This window comes from Balaenoptera ricei, chromosome 4 (genome assembly GCF_028023285.1).
Source record: "Balaenoptera ricei isolate mBalRic1 chromosome 4, mBalRic1.hap2, whole genome shotgun sequence".
Taxonomy (NCBI): Eukaryota; Metazoa; Chordata; class Mammalia; order Artiodactyla; family Balaenopteridae; genus Balaenoptera; species Balaenoptera ricei.
Window position 1 is genome coordinate 94647500 of NC_082642.1, and position 18753 is coordinate 94666252.

At 36.9% G+C, this 18753-nt stretch overlaps 1 protein-coding gene across 2 annotated transcripts in view; it reads right to left on the minus strand.

Moving 5' to 3' along the window:
* STXBP5L (syntaxin binding protein 5L) overlaps positions 1-18753 on the minus strand; it is a 381827-nt gene that overhangs the window by 282021 nt on the left and 81053 nt on the right. For both annotated transcript variants that reach the window (XM_059922136.1, XM_059922135.1), the window contains exons 3-4: positions 6951-7032; positions 3406-3506 (exon numbers count right to left, since the gene is read on the minus strand). In XM_059922136.1, the coding sequence (XP_059778119.1) occupies positions 3406-3506; positions 6951-7032 (183 nt within the window). The remainder of the gene's footprint in view (positions 1-3405; positions 3507-6950; positions 7033-18753) is intronic.

Here is an 18753-nt window from a genome sequence, read left to right on the forward strand (position 1 = left end):
TGAGAGGCTATCTCCCAAGCTACAGTCCTCAGTAAGACCCTCAATAAAACTTCACTCACAACTCTCATATTGTGTGTCTTTCTTTCAGGTGACAAGTATATAGGAATGTATACAGTTAAATGGCCGATTTAAGAGGGCTTAGAGTTCCCAAAGATGCTTGGTTAAATTCTCCTTCATTGACTTAAGCCCTGCATTCACGATACATTTAAAGATATTTTCCCCTCCACAATAAATTGTGATATTAATGATTATTCTCAAGTTCAAGATAATTAATTTATCTTTCACAAAAAGATAAATATCACATTTTTGTAAGCATTAAAATAGGCAATGTCGGACAGCATTGTCTTTTAATTTCATGTAAAAGAATGAAGATAGAACACTCCCTAACACCATACACAAAAATAAACTCCAAATGGATTAAAGACCTAAATGTAAGACCGGACACTATAAAACTCTTAGAGGAAAACATAGGCAGAACACTCTTTGATATAAATCACAGCAAGATCTTTTTTGACCCACCTCCTACAGTAATGAAAATAAAAACAAAAATAAACAAATGGGACCTAACTAAACTTAAAAGCTTTTGCACAGCAAAGGAAACCATAAAAAAAATGAAAAGACAACCCTCAGAATGGGAGAAAATATTTGCCAATGAAGCAACTGACAAGGGGTTAATCTCCAAAGTCTACAAACAGCTCATTCAGCTCAATATCAAAAAAACAAACAGCCCAAAGAAAAAATGGGTGGAAGACCTAGATAGACATTTCTCCAAAGAAGACATACAGATGGCCAAGAGGCACATGAAAAGATGCTCAACATCACTAATTGTTAGAAAAATGCAAATCAAAACTACAATGAGGTATCACCTCACACTGGTCAGAATGGCCATCATCAAAAAAACCTACAAACGATAAATGCTGGAGAGTGTGTAGAGAAAAGGGAACCCTCCTACACTGTTGGTGGGAATGCAAATTGGCACAACCACTATGGAGAAGAGTATGGAGATTCCTCAAAAAACTAAAAATGGAACTACCATATGACTCAGTAATCCCACTCCTGGGCATATACCCAGAGAAAACCATAATTCAGAAAGATACATGCACCCCAATATTCATTACAGCACTATTTACAATAGCCAGGACATGAAAGCAACCTAAATGTCCATCAACAGAAGAATGAATAAAGAAGATGTGTTACATGTATACAGTGGAATATTACTCAGCCATAAAAGGAACGAAATAGTGCCATTTGCAGAGACGTGGACAGACCCAGAGACTGTCATACAGAGTGAAATAAGTCAGAAGGAGAAAAACAAATATCGTATAATATCACTTATATGTGGAGTCTAGAAAAATGTTATAGATGAACTTATTTGCAAAGCAGAAATAGAGACACAGATGTAGAGAACAAACTTATGGATACCAAGGGGAGTGGGTGGGATGAAGTAGGAGATTGGGATTGATATATATACACTACTATGAATAAAATAGATAACTAATGAGAACCTACTGTATAGCACAGGGAACTCTACTCAATGCTCTGTGGTGACCTAAATGGGAAAGAAATCTAAAAAAGAGGGGATATATGCATACGTATAACTGATTCACTTTCCTGTACAGCAGAAACTAACAAAACATTGTAAAGCAACTATACTCCAATAAACATTAATTTTAAAAAATAGGCAGTGCCTGCAAAGTTCCTAAGATTTAAACTTGTCCAAAATCTGTCAGCTTGGTCTTTTATGTTCCTACCAGTTAAATATACCTCAAATGAGTTAATAAAATTATAATTGGAAATCATCACCATCAATCATTTCTTCTCCCCAAAATGGCTATAAAAGAGGCCAGAACATTTCCTTCAACATTCCAATTGTGAGGGGAAAAAAACTCATTCTGCCTATCTACACAAAAGGGTAGGGCCAGATCTACTCAAAACACTGACAAACAAAAAAATCTTACAAGCAGAGAAAGAGATAAAATCAATATGGCAATATCTGAGTAGGTAATATTTTCAGTGGTAAAGGTACAAGGAACAGTATAACAACTCTTGACTGACCTTTCAATTTTTCATATCCTGAAATGTTTGCTACATTACTTATTTTAAAATAACATAACCAAAATTAGATCTAATATAAAGAAAGAAGTCCTATCTAGTTTTAGCAAATAGCTAAAATATAAATTTCCTCCTCTCAAAAAAATACTGGATTAATAAAAACTTCCATTGATGCTGAATCCCAAAATACTGTGAACATAATACTCATGAATACTACTCAGAATATTGAAGGTTAATGATTCAAATATTACAGTATGCATACAAGAAGAAAAAGAAAAAGCTCCAGATAGAAAAAGGAAGAATGTCTGTATAGCTGCCATCCTTTTTTCTCATCAAACGTATAAAAACAGGTTTACTTCATTAAGCTCTGCCCATACAGTGATGATTCCTTATGAACTATTACCATTCAACAAAATAAAATAAGCACTTTCTTGAGCTCTCAGCAGTGGCTGCCTGTCTCTATTATCTACCTAACTCAGTTTTGACTAGTACTTGCTAATCTGTGTAAATTTACTTCTCAGAGGTTTCTTTTTCTTTCATTAATATCAATTTTTCCTGTGATAGCCTTCTCAATCACACCAAAAAGTTTGACTGTTTCCCAAATAATAAACAAATATCAGATTATTTAATAGTTAAATAACCGATACAGATAATAAAATACAAATTTTACTTCATCTCAACGTGGATTATCAGCTAAGTAGATGTCTGTTATATTCTAGCTCTGGTTGAAACCAACACTAGAAACATTAAAATTTGGGACAATTTGTTACAAATAAAATCTAGTAACATTTTCCATATCCATTCATAAAATTTTCTTTTTCCAATTATTATTTCATTCTAAAATGGGAGAATTTGAATTCTGATCAATTCACCATCTTTGAAAATATTAATCTTGGATGTGCAATGTTGCGCAACACTTAGTACCAATATTTTTGGATGTCTAAAACCTCTGTCTCATATTTTTTTAAGGTAAAAAATATTTAAGCAAAAGGGTGAAAGTGTAGGAGGTAACTTCCATGATCAAAAGGTGTAGAAATACATTTAGTATTTACTTGACTTTTAAATTTTAGGTCTGGGTTTTCAGCACCTTGACCTAAGGAAAAGAACACATCATTGGTGAAGTCCTAGTTTATAGCAAGGAGAACAAGAATGCTAGGAGTTCCCCATTAGAAAAGGACTGAATCTATATCAATTATGAATTTTCTATGAAAATAAACTATTATAAAAGTAAGCATAAATATTATTTCTAGCTATTAATATTATTTTTTAAATTCTTTCAAAAATTAACCTGAAACTTGCTCGGGAAATAATTTTCTTACACATTAAGAAATTGTTTAACTCTTACATTCTTACCGTTCTCTGTTAAATTTAAGAGAATGAAGAATAGCTGGCCTTTTTTGTCTAAGGTTCCACAAATGAAGTGTATCATCTGAACCTGCACTGACCAAAGCACCCTGGAACAAAATGAAGACAAAGTGAGCGATTTACTTAATTTATGTTTTTTTTTTGTGAAGCAAAAACAAGCTAATTTACTGAATTTTTCACTGTTTTTAATGTTATTTGTATTTATATAATGTAGAAATACAAGGAAGGACAATGCACATACTTCAGTCAGGAAGCCTAAGAATGCTAACAGTAGAAGAAGCAGGTAAACTACTGTATATGGATTGGTGAGAATGATTAGTTCAAGAAATATGCATTTATCAATAGAGGGATTATTATTATAAGAATCATTGTGACTATTAAAGATTTCTTATATTTTCTTTGGGAAAAACTAAGTTTAATTTTTTTGTTGTTTTTACTATTTACACATATACCATGTAGCTCTACAGAAAAGCAAATATCCAACCCAGTTTTAAATTGCAATCTGGTCATATAAAAGTACACTGTTTGTAAAAATTTTCTGTATAGTTAAGAAGTATATAGTCTTCCTAAAAGAAGTATATAGTCTTCCTAGAAGTATATAGTCTTCCTAAAAATTTTCTATATAGTTAAGAAGTATATAGTCTTCCTATATAGTATATTTGATATAATTTAATTTGTTTTCTTACTTCAAGAAGCTTCATCTATGACAAAAGAAAACATCTGTAATAAAAGAAAATATTTCTCCAACTAGAATTCAGTATAACTACAAAAATAATACTAAGATCCTTTTTATACAAAGCCTCCAAATAAAAATGAATCCTACTTCAAATACAATAGGATGGGTTCTACCTATTAGTATGGCAGACACCATATGGGCAGAAAATTAGCTGCCATGTATGACTTCATATACATATTTTAAACTATTTATTTTACTGAGTAAAGTAAGATCATCTTAAACTATGTCAGAACTTTTGCCATTATGAGTTTCCCGGCAAAAAAATGTCAATGCTTGCCCTATGTCAGAGCCTGAAGCTACTCTAGAGTATTGAATGTGTTCTGTAAAAGTGATCTTGCACAATTATGGTAGTCCTGAGATACCTAAAATTCTTTTCATACTTTACAAAGTACTCGGTTACAAGTAACCTTTCACAGTTTATTAAATCAATCACAGATATAAAAATGATCAACCATGTAGATGTTAGGAAGAACTATATTGAAATTCCTAGAATTTACTTCTTCTTTAGGAATTAGAGGAGAGAAGAATATAGGAATCTAAATGCCGTTCCATAACAATTCCTACGACAAACATATGCTCATGTAGCCTATGATGGTTCTCTTGATATTATATACCTATGATTTTAGTCTCAAAGAAAAATAACTTTTAAAACAATAATCATAATCAGAGAGTATAACCATTAAAATGTTTTAAAATGTGTACAATTTGCATATTTGTATATAAATATGTAAATACACATACTCAAAGTGGTATACATTGATATATACATTTTAAAATGAACTCATAGATAATTACATTCATGCAATAAAATGTATCCTACACATGCCTTGAGGATTTTTGTGTTTGTCTGCTTTTTTTGTAAACTGTTCTCAAGTGTTCTACATATTCAAATTAGAAAATTATTAGGACTGCTTGGAAGTACTTGATGAACTACAATTTTTTTTGAGATATAGAATAGTGATCTCATTTCTCAGGAAAGTGGAAACTCATTTGGGATAGGGTGAAGATAGACTATGATATATGAAATTAATAAAACATTCTCTACAGTAAATAGTTATGTGTTATACAAAAGATATAATATGCCAAAGGCAATGAAAGTAAAATAAATCAGATGTTCAATAATATCTTAGTGTAATAGCTGAATAAATCTAGGAAGGAAGTCAGTATTAATAATTCTATGATAAAACTAGGAGATAACTTAGCATTTGAGGGAAGTGAACAGAACCACTGAACAGCGCCAACAGAAATACAAGACACATGAAAGTAAGCACATTGGCAGGGTGTCTAGGGCTCATTTACAAAAAGCAAATCCATAAGAAGCACTACTAATGAAGATCTGTGAAAAGATTAAAAACTGAATAAAAACACAGGTCAAGAGGTCAGAAGCTGGGAAGTTTGGAAAAAGGTACAGAAGTTGAGTATAAAGCAGATCAAGGTGAGCAGTTTAGGATAGACAATGTAAACACTGGAAAGATGTTGAAGGCTTGCCTTTATTTCTTCTTAGTTATGTAACAGCACAGAGGCAAACTTATGGCCTTGAAGACAATTCTCAGAGGACAGGACACAGAGAAAATCACCTGGAAACAATTTATGCTTGCCAGTAAACATCCATGCAGAAGGCAAAAGGCTGAGATCTCTCAACTAGGAGCTATAGAGTAACACTGAGACTTCAAAAAGGTTGTCAGTCTAGATACTAAAGACTAGTTATTACGATAAAATATTTTTTTAATGTTTCCCCTGCTCTTCCTTATTTCCCTGTCTCGTTTTGGTACCCCACAGCAAGTATGCCTACAACATGAAATATGCTAGGCTGGTCAACAAGGAGAATCTCACAGCCTTCTGAGAAAGATTTTTGAGCTAAGAGAAGTAAAAAGTGGACATTTCCCAATATCACAAATTTTTCATGCCTCAGGTATCTCTAGTATAAAGTTATATGAAACATTTCACCCATGGTTATGAGTAAAAATTCTTAGAATATATATATGCAAATATATAGAGATACTGAATAAAAGATCATCATTCATGCCACAAGAAACAACCAGTGATACCTCTTTTTTTTCTTTCGACACACTGAGTTCAATCTCCTAAGTGCCCAAATTTGGTATGTCATAAACTCTTAAAACATTTTTGCATTGACTGGATCACTTAACATAAAAGAGTTCAAAAGACTCAATAATCCATTGTAAAAATATGAGTCAAGAAAGCCTTAAGTAGCCTTCAACTACTGGAAGACCTGCAAACTTTCTGAGCTTTACAAACTTTGTCTTTAGGGAGTTCCTCATCACCATAGGTCTATAAAAATAGGAGTAGGGTAGGCAGCCAATTGTTATAAAGCTATGCATATGTATACCAACAAATGAATATGGAGATATATACAGACAAAGAAGCCCAAAGTAAATAACTGAAAAGATTATTTAATGGAAGATAAAGACAAAACATGAAAATTAACGCTGGATTAGAAAACAAATTGGTGGGAGGAGAGTGTGTAGACGGAGAGTTTAATGGTCAGTGTAGCAATCAAAGGATTTTAGTAATTTTTTAAAAACCATTTAAACAATTAATCTATAAATTATACTATGCAATCACAATAACAGGATCTTCTGGTACATACAAAATTTTTCCTTTAAAATTTAATAAACTGACAAATACAAGAGTACAGTCTTTTATGAAAAATGTAACCATGAACAATACTGCATACGTATATATCTTTAAGCATGTAGAAAAATAATATTAAAAAGATTACACAACGTGTGTGTGTTTGTGTGTGTGAGATAGAAATATCTAAGAAAATCCTTACCTCATTGATCAAGAATTGGAGCTGCAGAACAGCTGCACCACTTTCATGTTGACAATAACAATCAACGCCAGGTCTCCCAAGTCTAAAATAATTAAAGTCAAGGATTCTAACATTTTAATTAGCATTAATATTAATGTGTAAAGAAAAAACTAACTTACTTAGCAACTGACATTTGGCTTACTAGTTATCTTTATTTTTGTAAATAAAGAGTTGAAAAATCTTGGTCTTAGTTCATGGAAATTACATTATATAGCATTGTTTGTCAGCAAAATGGCTGGATAAAATGTCCCTTGTACATAACCAACCCCCCTCAACAACAATAATTTTGCATCTACACTCACAGACAAAAGTGCCTTCACAGGAGCTTCAGGATCCAGGTTGGAGATTGTGAAACCCTGGTGCAGTCCAAGAATGAAGATAGCCATTTTGAGGAGACAGGCTTGCACTTAGGCAGGTGACTCACTGACTGTGGTCTCAGCTATAGAAACAGAAATAGCTCTGTACCCCTGAGAACTTAGCTACAGCTCCATCTGGCTCTGGGTCTGTCACCAGCATATGCCACATGTCAAGGGACCCAAAGGAGTCACACTCATTCATGTATAGGTAATAGGCATAATAAAGAACTTAAAGAACTTGTTCCTGGCTGTAGAACAGGAAGTGACCTTTGAACCAGCTCCAGCCTCACTAGGCTGCAGTGTGGGAACCCCTGAAGGTAAGCCCCTGGAAGTAAGGTACAGTCCGTCAGACTGTGGATTCTGAAACGGCCTGTAACAGAGCTCCAGCAAGTCCCAGCCACAGTCTAGGAACAATCATGCTGGCAAAGGAACCCTATAGGAAACGCGCTTGTCTGTACCCTCTAAGATCCTAAAAGGGGTTTATACTCAGCTCAAGCCCCCTCACTGCCACAGTCTTCTAGAATTTCTGCTTGCACAAAGACCAGGCAGGAGACACTCCTGTCTCTGCCCCCTGGAGTTCCTGAAAAGGCCCTGTATGTGACTCCAGCTTCCTCATAACTACAGTCTGCCAGTCTACGGCAGTCCTGAGGGTCCAAGGTCTCAGTAGGAAACACCCCTGGCTGCAACCCTGGAGATCTGAAAGGGCCCTACACTGAGTCCTAGCCCCTCCCAACTGCAGGCTGTGAACAGTTCTGTTTCCACAGGTATCCAACAGGACACACTCCTGTCTGTACTCCCAGAGATCCTGAGAGGGCCTAATACTCCCAACCACAATCCACAAGCAGTCCTGGCACAGGGACCTGTCAGAAGACATAACTGCACTCCAAGAGATCCTGAAAGGGCCCAATACTCAACTCCAGCACCTCTGGCCACAGTCAGGGACCAATTCAGCCCATCCAATGATCTGGAGGGAGACATACCCATCCATGACTGCAGAGCAAATCTTGGCTGTGGAATCTGAAACAGCATTGAGGCTCAATTTCAGCACCTCTCAGCCACAGTCCAGGGTCAGTCCTGTCCATACAGGGACCCATCCAGTGACCAGGCAGCAGCCCACCCAAGATCTGGCAGGAGCCACACCCACCATTTACCTGGTAATAGGCTTGCTATCTGGGGACCCATACATGGACCCTAAAGCAGACCCTTGTCCCAGTCCCACCCTACTGAACAAGGTACTGCAGGTAGTCACATCTACCCGGGGACTGGAAGGGATCCACACCAGCATAAGACCCAGTATCAAGCCCACAAATCATAGATGCTACTGCAGACCCAGCAAAAGCCTCAAAACTGGCTCCAATGAAGCACAACTGCAATTATGGAAGTAATCATATCAGCTCGGGAAACAAACAGAAGGTCTTTATCTTCTGAAACCATTCTGTAAAGACTGGAAGAGGTGTTTGCTTCACAAATGCACAGACACCAATGTAAGTCTACATAGACAACAAAGAATTATGCAAGTATGACACCACCAAAGGAAAGTAATAGAGCTCCAGCAACTGACCCCAAAGAAGTGGAAATTTATGATTTCCCTGACAAAGAATGTAAAATAATCATCTTAACCTGTATGAAATGCAAGAAAACACAGATATACAACTGAGCAAAATCAAGAAAACAATTCACGAACAAAATGCATTTAATAAAGAAATGGAGAGAGATCAAGATGGTGGAGTAGAAGGACATTGGGCTCACCTCCCCCAATGAATGAATCAAAAACAGATCTACACATGGGCAACTCTAGCTGAAAACAAACTAGAGACTGGCAGAAAGGCTCTTTTACAACCAAGGCTATAAAGAAAGACCCACATGGAGTCGGGTAGGAAGGGAGGAGGGGGATCAGGCTGGGACCAGTTCTTGTAGCAGGAAACAGAGAAGAGGAAGGGGATATCACAGGTTGGGAGATCCTCCCTGGGGACTGAGGGGTTTGAACTACATATTGGGCACCCCAGACATTGGGTTGGACATCAGGTAGATGAGTCCCCTGAGCAGGTTTAAAAACCAGTGGGATATACCAGAGAGTTGAAAGAAACTGAGACTCCACTCACGCATGCTTGCTTACTCCCAGGAACAAGGTGGAGAAAGTAGGCTGAAAACACCCCAGGGCTCTGGCCAGTTTCCCACTACTGCCCCAGTGCACCCCAGCCTGCACCTGGAGACTGCTGCAGCCCCTCTTGCTCCAGCACATCTCTCCGCTAGGGCAAAGGCTGCCACTGCTAAGGAATAACATATTTGGAGGTGATGGAGCTGGTGTGCAACCAGCCCTGAATCTGAACAGGGTGAGGGCGGCCACTGCTGGTGTGTGGGGAGGAAGCAGTTTGGGAGCAGCCTGGGGCTCTGACTCCTGTATGGGAACCAACCCAGTAGGCACCCTGGCCCACGGCAGGCAGTTGCTCCAGCTCCTCTTGCTCCAGAACTGCTCTCCGCTAGGGTGAGGGTACACACACTTGGAGGAAGCAGAGCCAGCTAGGGCCAGGCCCTGCTTCTAAACAGGGCAAGGGAGGATGCTTCTGGTGAGCACATGAAGGCAGCGGATCAGAAATGGCCTGGGGCTCTGACTGGCTTGCTGGGACCATACCAGGGCATACCCCAGCCCCACTGGGGGCTGCTCAAGCCCCTTTTCCTCTTATGTTCCCTTCCACTGGGGAGGAGATGCCAACACCAGGGGCAGGGGAGAGTGCACACTTAGAGGGAATGGAACCAGCTCCAATCGACACATGGGACTTCAGCTCCAGCATCTTGGGCCCCAAACCCACTCCCATAGGGTGGTGATAGCCACTGAGCATAGAAGAAAACCAGGCTCACACCTGGCTCTGGCTCTAGGCCCTCCACCTCCACCCCTGCCTCCCAGCAAGGTGGTGGCTGCTAGCACACCCAAAGGGAAGATGTGACCTGTGCTCACTTCAGATTAGCAATCCCAAGAAAGCCACTGAGCATGTGAAGACTGCATGGGGATGCTGTCACACATGACACCCCTGCAAGACTGAAATAGGTAACTGTTTCACCTAATTTTGTAAAGACAAAGAAAGTTAAGCAAAATGAGAAGACAAAGGAATTTGTTTCAAGCAAAAGAACAAGAAACAAAGCCCTGAAAAAACAACTAATGAAACAGAGATAAATAATTTGCCAGATAAAGAGTTAAAAGCATTAGTAATAAGAATGCTAACTGAACGTGGAAAGAGAATAGATGAACACAGTGAGAATTCTAACAAGTAACTAGAAAATATAAAAAAGAACCAGTCAGAGAAAAAGAATATAATAACTGGAATGAAAAACATAGTAGAAGGATTTAACAGCAGACTAGGTGATGCAGAAGAATGCATAGGCAATCTGTAAGACAGAATAATGGAAATCACCCAATCATAACAGCAAAAAGAAAAATAAATTTTAAAAGGTAAGGATAGTTTAAGGGATCACTGAGGCAACATCAAGCATACTAACATTTGCATTATAGGGGTTCAAGAAGGAGCGATAGAGAAAGGGGTTGGAAATGTGTTTGATGAAATTATGGCTAAAAAATTTTCAAGCCTGAAGAAGGAAACAGACATCCAGGTATAGGAAGCACAGAGGGTCCCAAACAAAATGAACTGAAGAGACCCACACCAAGAGATATCATAATTAAAATGGAAAAAGTTAAAGATAAAGAGAGAATTCTAAAGGCAGCAAATGAAAAACAAAGAGTCACATGCAAGGGAATGTCCATAAGGGTATCAGCTGATTATTCTACAGATTTTGCAGGCCAGAAAGGAGTGGCATGATATATTTAAAGTGCTGAAAGGGGAAACCTACAACCTGGGATACTCTGTCCCACAAGACTATCATTCATAAATGAAGGAGAGAAAAAAATTTCTCAGACAAGCAAAAACTAAAAGAGTTCATCAATACTAACTAAACTGACCCTAAAAGAAATGTTAAAGCGTCTTCCCTAAATGGAAAAGAAATGGCTACAACAAGAAGTAAGAATTTATAGGAAAGGAAAAACCCCACTAGTAAAGGCAAATATATAGTAAAGACTGTGGATCAACCACTTAAATAAGCTAGTGTGAAGATTAAAAGACAAAAATTGTAAAGTCAACTGTAACTACAATAAACAGTTAAGGGATAAATATGAAGATGTAAAATATGACATCAAAAACAGAAAACATGGGGCAGGGGAGTAAAAACTGTAGACCTTTTAGAATGTGTTTAAACTTAAATGACTACTGCTTTGGAAGAAGTAGACATAGTTATAGGTCAACATATATAAACTCCATGTTAACCACAAATCAAAACCATAAAATAGGCAATAGGTACACAAAAACTAGAGAGAAAGGAACACAAGCATACCACACACACACACACAAAACTATCAAACCACAGGGGAAGAAATTAAAATAAGAAGAAAAGAACAGAGAAGAACAAAAACAACAACAAACAAGTAACAAAAAAAAAGTAACAAAATGGAAATAAGTACATACCAATCAATGCTCTCTTTATATGTCAATGGATTAAATGCTCAAATCAAAAGATATAAGGTGCTGATTGTATTAAAAAAAAACCAGGACACATCTATATCCTGGCTATAAGAGACTCACTTCAAAGCTAAAGGCACCCAGACTAAAAGCGAGGGAATAGAAAACAATATTTCATGCAAATGCAAACGACAGGAAAGATGGGAGTAGCAATACTCTCATCTGACAAAATCAACCACAAAAGAAAAAGAAGGGCATTATATAATGATAAAGGGATCAATACAAGTAGAGGATATAACACTCGTTAACATATATACAGCTAATATAGGAGCACATAAGTAAATGAAGCAAATATTAACAGATGTAAAGGGAGAAACTGACAATAATACAATAAGAGTAGGGTACTTTAACATCCTCTTACATCAATAAACAGATTATCCAGAAAAAAAATTAAGAAACAGTAGTCTTAAATGATACATTAGACCAACTGGACTTAATAGGTATCTAAAGGACTTTACATCACCAAATGGCAGACTACACATTCTCTTCAAGGGTGCATGGAATGTTCTCCAGGACATATTACATGCTATACCACAAAACATGTTTAAACAAATTTAAAAGGATAAAAAGACATCAAGCATTTTTTTCTGAAAAAAAAAAACTAGAAACTAATACAAAACTAGAAATCAATCACAGAAAGAAAAATGGGTAAAAAAAAAAAAATGGAGAACTAAACAACATGCAACTAAAAAGCCAAAAGATCAATGAAGAAATCGTAAAATACCTCAAGACAAATAAAACTAAAAATGCAACTTTCCAAAATCTATGGGACACACACAAAAAAAGCCATTTTAAGAGGGAAGTTTACAGTAATATAGGCCTTCATCAAGAAATAAGAAAAATCTCAAATGAACAACCTAACCTACCATCTGAAAGAATTTAAAAAAAAAAAAAGAAGAAGAAACAAAGCCCAAAGTCAGGAGAAGGAAGGAAATAATAAAGATCAGAAAGAAAATAAATAAAATAGTGACCCCCCCACAAAAAAAACAGAAAAATCAATAAAACCAAGAACTGAATTTTCGAAAAGATAAACAAAATTGATAAGTTTATAGCTAGGCTCATCAAGAAAAAAAAAGACAAGATCCAAATTAACAACATAAGAAATAGGAGAATTTATAATCGATATCACAAAGGTACAAAAAAATCATAAGAGAATACTACAAACAGTTATATGCCAATAGATTGAACAACCTAGATAAAATAAACAAATTCTTAGAACCATATTCTTCCAAGACTGATTCAGGAAGAGACACACAATCTGAACAAACTATCACTAGTAGTGAAACTGAATTTATAATTTTAAAAAGCTCCCAGTAAACAAGAGTCCAGGACCAAACCGCTGCACCAGGAAATTCTACCAAACATAAAAAGAAGAACTAATATCAATACCTGTCCTTCACAAACTATTCCAAAATAGTCAAGAAGAGGGAACACTTCCAAATTCACTCTATGAGGCCATTGTTATCCTAATACCTAAACCAAAGACACCGCAAAAAAAAAAAGAAAAAAAGAAAGAAAGAAAATTACAAAGGACAGAGACAGATGGTGGAGTAGAGGGACGTGAGCTCACTGCTCTTATGAAAACACCAAAATCACAACTAACTGCTAAACAACTATCGACAAAAAACAAAACAAAATAAACAAAAAAATCTGGAACCTACTAAAAAAATCCCCTATATCCAAAGACGAAGAAGAAGCCACAATGAGACAGTAAGAGTGGTGCAACTGCTATAAAATCAAATCCCATACCCACCAGGTGGGCAACCCACAAACTGGAAAATAATTATACCACAGAAGTGAAAGTTCTGAGCCCCGCATCAGGCTCCCCAGCCTGGGGGTCTGGCAATGGTGGCAATGGGAGGAGGAGCCCCCAGAGAATCTGGCTTTGAAGGCCACCAGGGTTTGATTACAGGAATTCCAGAACTGGGGGAAACACAAACACCACTCTTGGAGGGTGCACGCAAGGTCTCGTGTGCATCAGAACGCATGGAAAAAGCAGTGATCTCATAAAAGACTGTGCCAGACCTATCTGCTGGTATTGTAGGGTCTCCTGTGGAGGTGGGAGAAGGCTGTGCTCATTACAGGGACAAAGACACTGGTGGTGGCAGTTCTTGAGAGTACTCATTGGTGTGAGTCCTCCTGGAGACTGTCATTTTCTTAACACCTGGCCCCACCTTACAGCCTGCAGGCTCCAGTGCTGGGATGCCTCAGGCCAAACAACCAACAGGATGGGAAAACAGCTCCACCCATCAGCAGACAGGGTGCATAAAGTCTTCCTGAACCCACAGCCCTCTAGACACACCCCTTGGCACAGCCCTACCCACCAGAGGGACAAGACACAGCTCCACCCACCAGTGGGCAAGAACCAGTGTCCTGCACAAGCCTCTTAGACAGCCTCATCCACTAGGGAGCAGACAGCAGAAGCAAGAAAAACTACAGCCCTGCAGCCAATGTAAAGGAAACCGCAAACACAGAAAGTTAGACAAAATGATATATGGCAGAGGAATAAGTCCCAGATGAAGGAACAAGATAAAACCCCAGAACAACAACTAAGCAAGGTGGAGATACACAATCTACCCAAAAAAAGAATTCACAATAACAGTAAAGATGATCCAAGATCTCAGAAAGAGTGGAGGCACAGATCGAGAAGACACAAGAAATGTTTAAAAAAGATCTAGAAGAACTAAAGAACAAACAAACAGAGATGAACAACACGATAACTGAAATGAAAAATACACTAGAAGGAATCAATAACAGAATAACTGAGGCAGAACAGATAAGTGAACTGGAAGACAGAGTGGTGGAAATCACTGCTGCAGAACAGAATAAAGAAAAAAGAATGAAAAGAAACAAGGACAACCCAAGAGACTTCTGGGACAACATAAAATGCACCAACATTTGCATTATAGGGGTCCCAGAGGGAGAAGAGAGAGAAAAAGGCCCTCAGAAAATATTTAGAGATAACAGATGAAAACTTCCCTGACATGGGAAAGGAAACAGTCACCCAAGCCTAAGAAGCTCAGTGAGTCACAGGCAGGATAAACCCAAGGAGGAACATGCCGAGACACATAGTAATCAAATTACAAAAATTAAAGACAAAGAAAAAATATTAAAAGCAACAAGGGAAAAGCAACAAATAACTTACAAGGAATCCCCACAAGGTTATCAGCTGTTTCTCAGGAGAAGCTCTGCAGGCCAGAAGGGAGTGCCATGATATATTTAAAGTGATGAAAGGAAAGAACCTACAACCAAGAATACTCTACCCAGCAAGGCTCTCATTCAGATTTGACAGTGAAATGAAAGCTTTATAGAAAAGCAAAAGCTAAGAGAATTCAGCATCACCAGAACAGCTCTGCAACAGATGCTTAAGGAACTTCTCTATAGGGAAAAGAAGAGACCAAAACTAGACACAAAAAAAATTACGAATGGAAAACCTCTCTGGTAAAGAAAAACACACAGTAAATGTAGGAAATCATCCACAAACAAATATGATATCAAAACCAGCATTCGTGAGAAGAGGAGAGCACAAATGCAGGATATTGAAAATGCATTTGAAATCAAAAGACCAGCAACGTAAAACAATATTGTTTCTATATAGACTGACATCAAAACCTCATGGTAAAAAAAAAAAAACCTCATGGTAACCCCAAACCGAAAAATCTACAATAGATACACATGCCAAAAAGAAAAAGAAATCCAAATACAACGTTAAAGTTAGTCATCAAATCACAAAAGAAGAGAACAAAAGAGAAAGGGAAAAAAAAAGACCTACAAAAACAAATCTTAAACAATTAACTAAATGGCAATAAGAACATACATATCAGTAATTACCTTAAACGTAAATGGATTAAATGTCCCAATCAAAAGACATATACTTGCTGAATGGATACAAAAACAAGACCCGTATATATGCTGTCTACAAGAGACAAACTTCAGATCTAGGGACACATACAGACTGAAAGTGAGGGGATGGAAAGGTATTCCATAAAAATGGAAATCAAAAGAAAGCCAGAGTAGCAATACTCATATAAGACAAAAAGACATTAAAGTAAAGACTGAAACAAGAGACAAAGAAGGACAAGGGATCAATCCAAGAAGAAGATATAACAGTGGAAAATATATATGCACCCAACATAGGAGCACCTCAATATATAAGGCAAATGCTAACAGCCATAAAAGGAGAAATCAACAGTAACACAATAATAGTGGGGGACTTTAACACCCCACTTTCATCAATGGACAGATCATCCAGAAAGAAAACCAATAAGGAAACACAGGCCTTAAATGACATGTTAGACCAGATGGACTTAACTGATAGTTATAGAGCATTCCACCCAAAAGCAGCAGAATACACATTCTTTTCAAATGCACATGGAACGTTGTTCAGGATAGATCACATGCTGGGCCACAAAGCAAGCCTTGGAAAATTTAAGAAAATTGAAATCATACCAGGCATTTTTACTGACCACAATGCTATGAGATTAAATATTAACTACAATAAAAAAAATTGTAAAAAACAAAACACGTGGAGGCTGAACAATATGCTACTAAAAAACCAATGGATCACTGAAGAAATCAAAGAGGAAATCAAAAAATACCTAGAGACAAATGAAAATGAAAGCATGATGATCCAAAACCTATGGGACACAGCAAAAGCAGTTCTAAGAGGGAAGTTTATAGCAATACAATCTTACCTAAGGAAACAAGGAAAATCTCAAATGAACAACCTAACCTTACACCTGAAGCAACTAGAGAAAGAAGAACAAACAAAACCCAAAGTTAGTAGAAGGAAAGAAATCATAAGGATCAGAGGAGAAATAAATGAAATAGAGACAAAGAAAACAATAGAAAAGATCAATGAAACTAAAAGCTGGTTCTTCGAGAAGATAAACAAAATTGATAAACCTTTAGCCAGACTCATGAAGATAAAAAGGGATAGGGCTCAAATCAGTAAAATCAGAAATGAAAAAGAAGTTAAAGTGGACACCACAGAAATACAAAGCATCCTAAGAGACTACTACAAGCAACTATATGCCAACAAAATGGACAACCTAGAAGAAATGGACAAATTCTTAGAAAGCCACAACCTTCCAAGACTGAACCAGGAAGAAATAGAAAATATGAACAGACCAGTCACAAGTACTGAAATTGAAACTGTGATTTAAAAACTCCTAGCAAACAAAAGACCAGGACCATATGACTTCACAGGTGATTTCTATCAAACATTTAGAGAAGAGTTAACACCTATCCTTCTGAAACTCTTCCAAAAAATGCAGAGGAAGGAACACTCCCCAAACTCATTCTATGAGGTCACCATCAGCCTGATACCAAAACCAGACAAAGATGTCACAAAAAAAGAAAACTATAGGCCAATATCACTGATGAACATACATGCAAAAATCCTCAACAAAATACTACCAAACTGAATCTAACAATACATTAAAAGGATCATACGCCATGATCAAGTGGGATTTATCCCAGAGATACAAGGGTTTTTCAATATCTGCAAAGCCATTAGTGTGATACACCACATCAACAAATTAAAGAATAAAAACCATATGATCATCTCAATAGATGCAGAAAAAGATTTTAACAAAATCCAACACCCATTTATGATAAAAACTCTCCAGAAAGTGGGCACTGAGGAACATATCTCAATATAATAAAGGCCATATATGACAAACCTACAGCTAACAACACAGTCAAAGGCAAAAAGCTAAAAGCATTTTACCTAAGTTCAGGAACAAGAGAAGGATGTCCACTCTTGCCACCTTTATTCAACATAGTTTTAGAAGTCCTAGCCATGGCAATCAGAGAAGAAAAAGAAATAAACGGAATACAAATTGGAAAAGAAGAAGTAAAACTGTTACTGTTTGCAGATGACATGATCCTATACATAGAAAATCCCAAAGTAGCTACCAGAAATCTAAGAGATCATCAATGAATTCTGTAAAGTTGCAGGATACAAAATTAATACACAGAAATCTGTTGCATTTTTATACACTAACAATAAAAGATCAGATAGAGAAATTAAAGAAACACTCCCATTTACCACTGCATAAAAAAGAATAAAATACTTAATAAGTATTTAGGTAAGGAATAAACTTACCTAAGGAGGCAAAAGACCTGTACACTGAAAACTATAAGATGCTGATGAAAGAAATCGAAGATGACACAACCAGATGGAAAGATATCCATGTTCTTGGATTGGAAGAATCAACATTGTGAAAATGACTACACTACCCAAGGCAATGTACAGATCAATGCAATCCCTATCAAATTACCAGTTACATTTTTTACAGAACTGAAACAAAAAATCTTAAAATTTGTATGGAGACACAAAAGAGCCCAAATAACCAAAGCAAACTTGAGAAAGAAAAACGGAGCTGGAGGAATCAGCTCCCCTGACTTCAGACTACACTACAAAGCTACAGTCATCACAACAGTATGGTACTGGTGCAAAACTGAAATATAGATCAGTAGAACAGGATAGAAAGCCTAGAAATAAACCCATGCACCTATGGTCAATTAATCCACAACAAAGGAGGCAAGAGTACACAAGCAGAAAAGACAGTCTCTACGACAAATTGTGCAGGGAAAACTGGACAGCTACATGTAAAAGAATGAAATTAGAACATTCTTTAAGATGATACACAAAAATAAAATGGATTAAAGCCCTAATTGTAAGACCGGATACTATACAACTCTTAGAGGAAAACATAGGCAGAACACTCTTTGACATAAATCACAGCAATATCTTTTTCAAGTCATCTCCTAGAGTAATGGAAATAAAAACAAAAATAAACAAATGGGACTAATTAAGCTCAAAAGCCTTTGCACAGC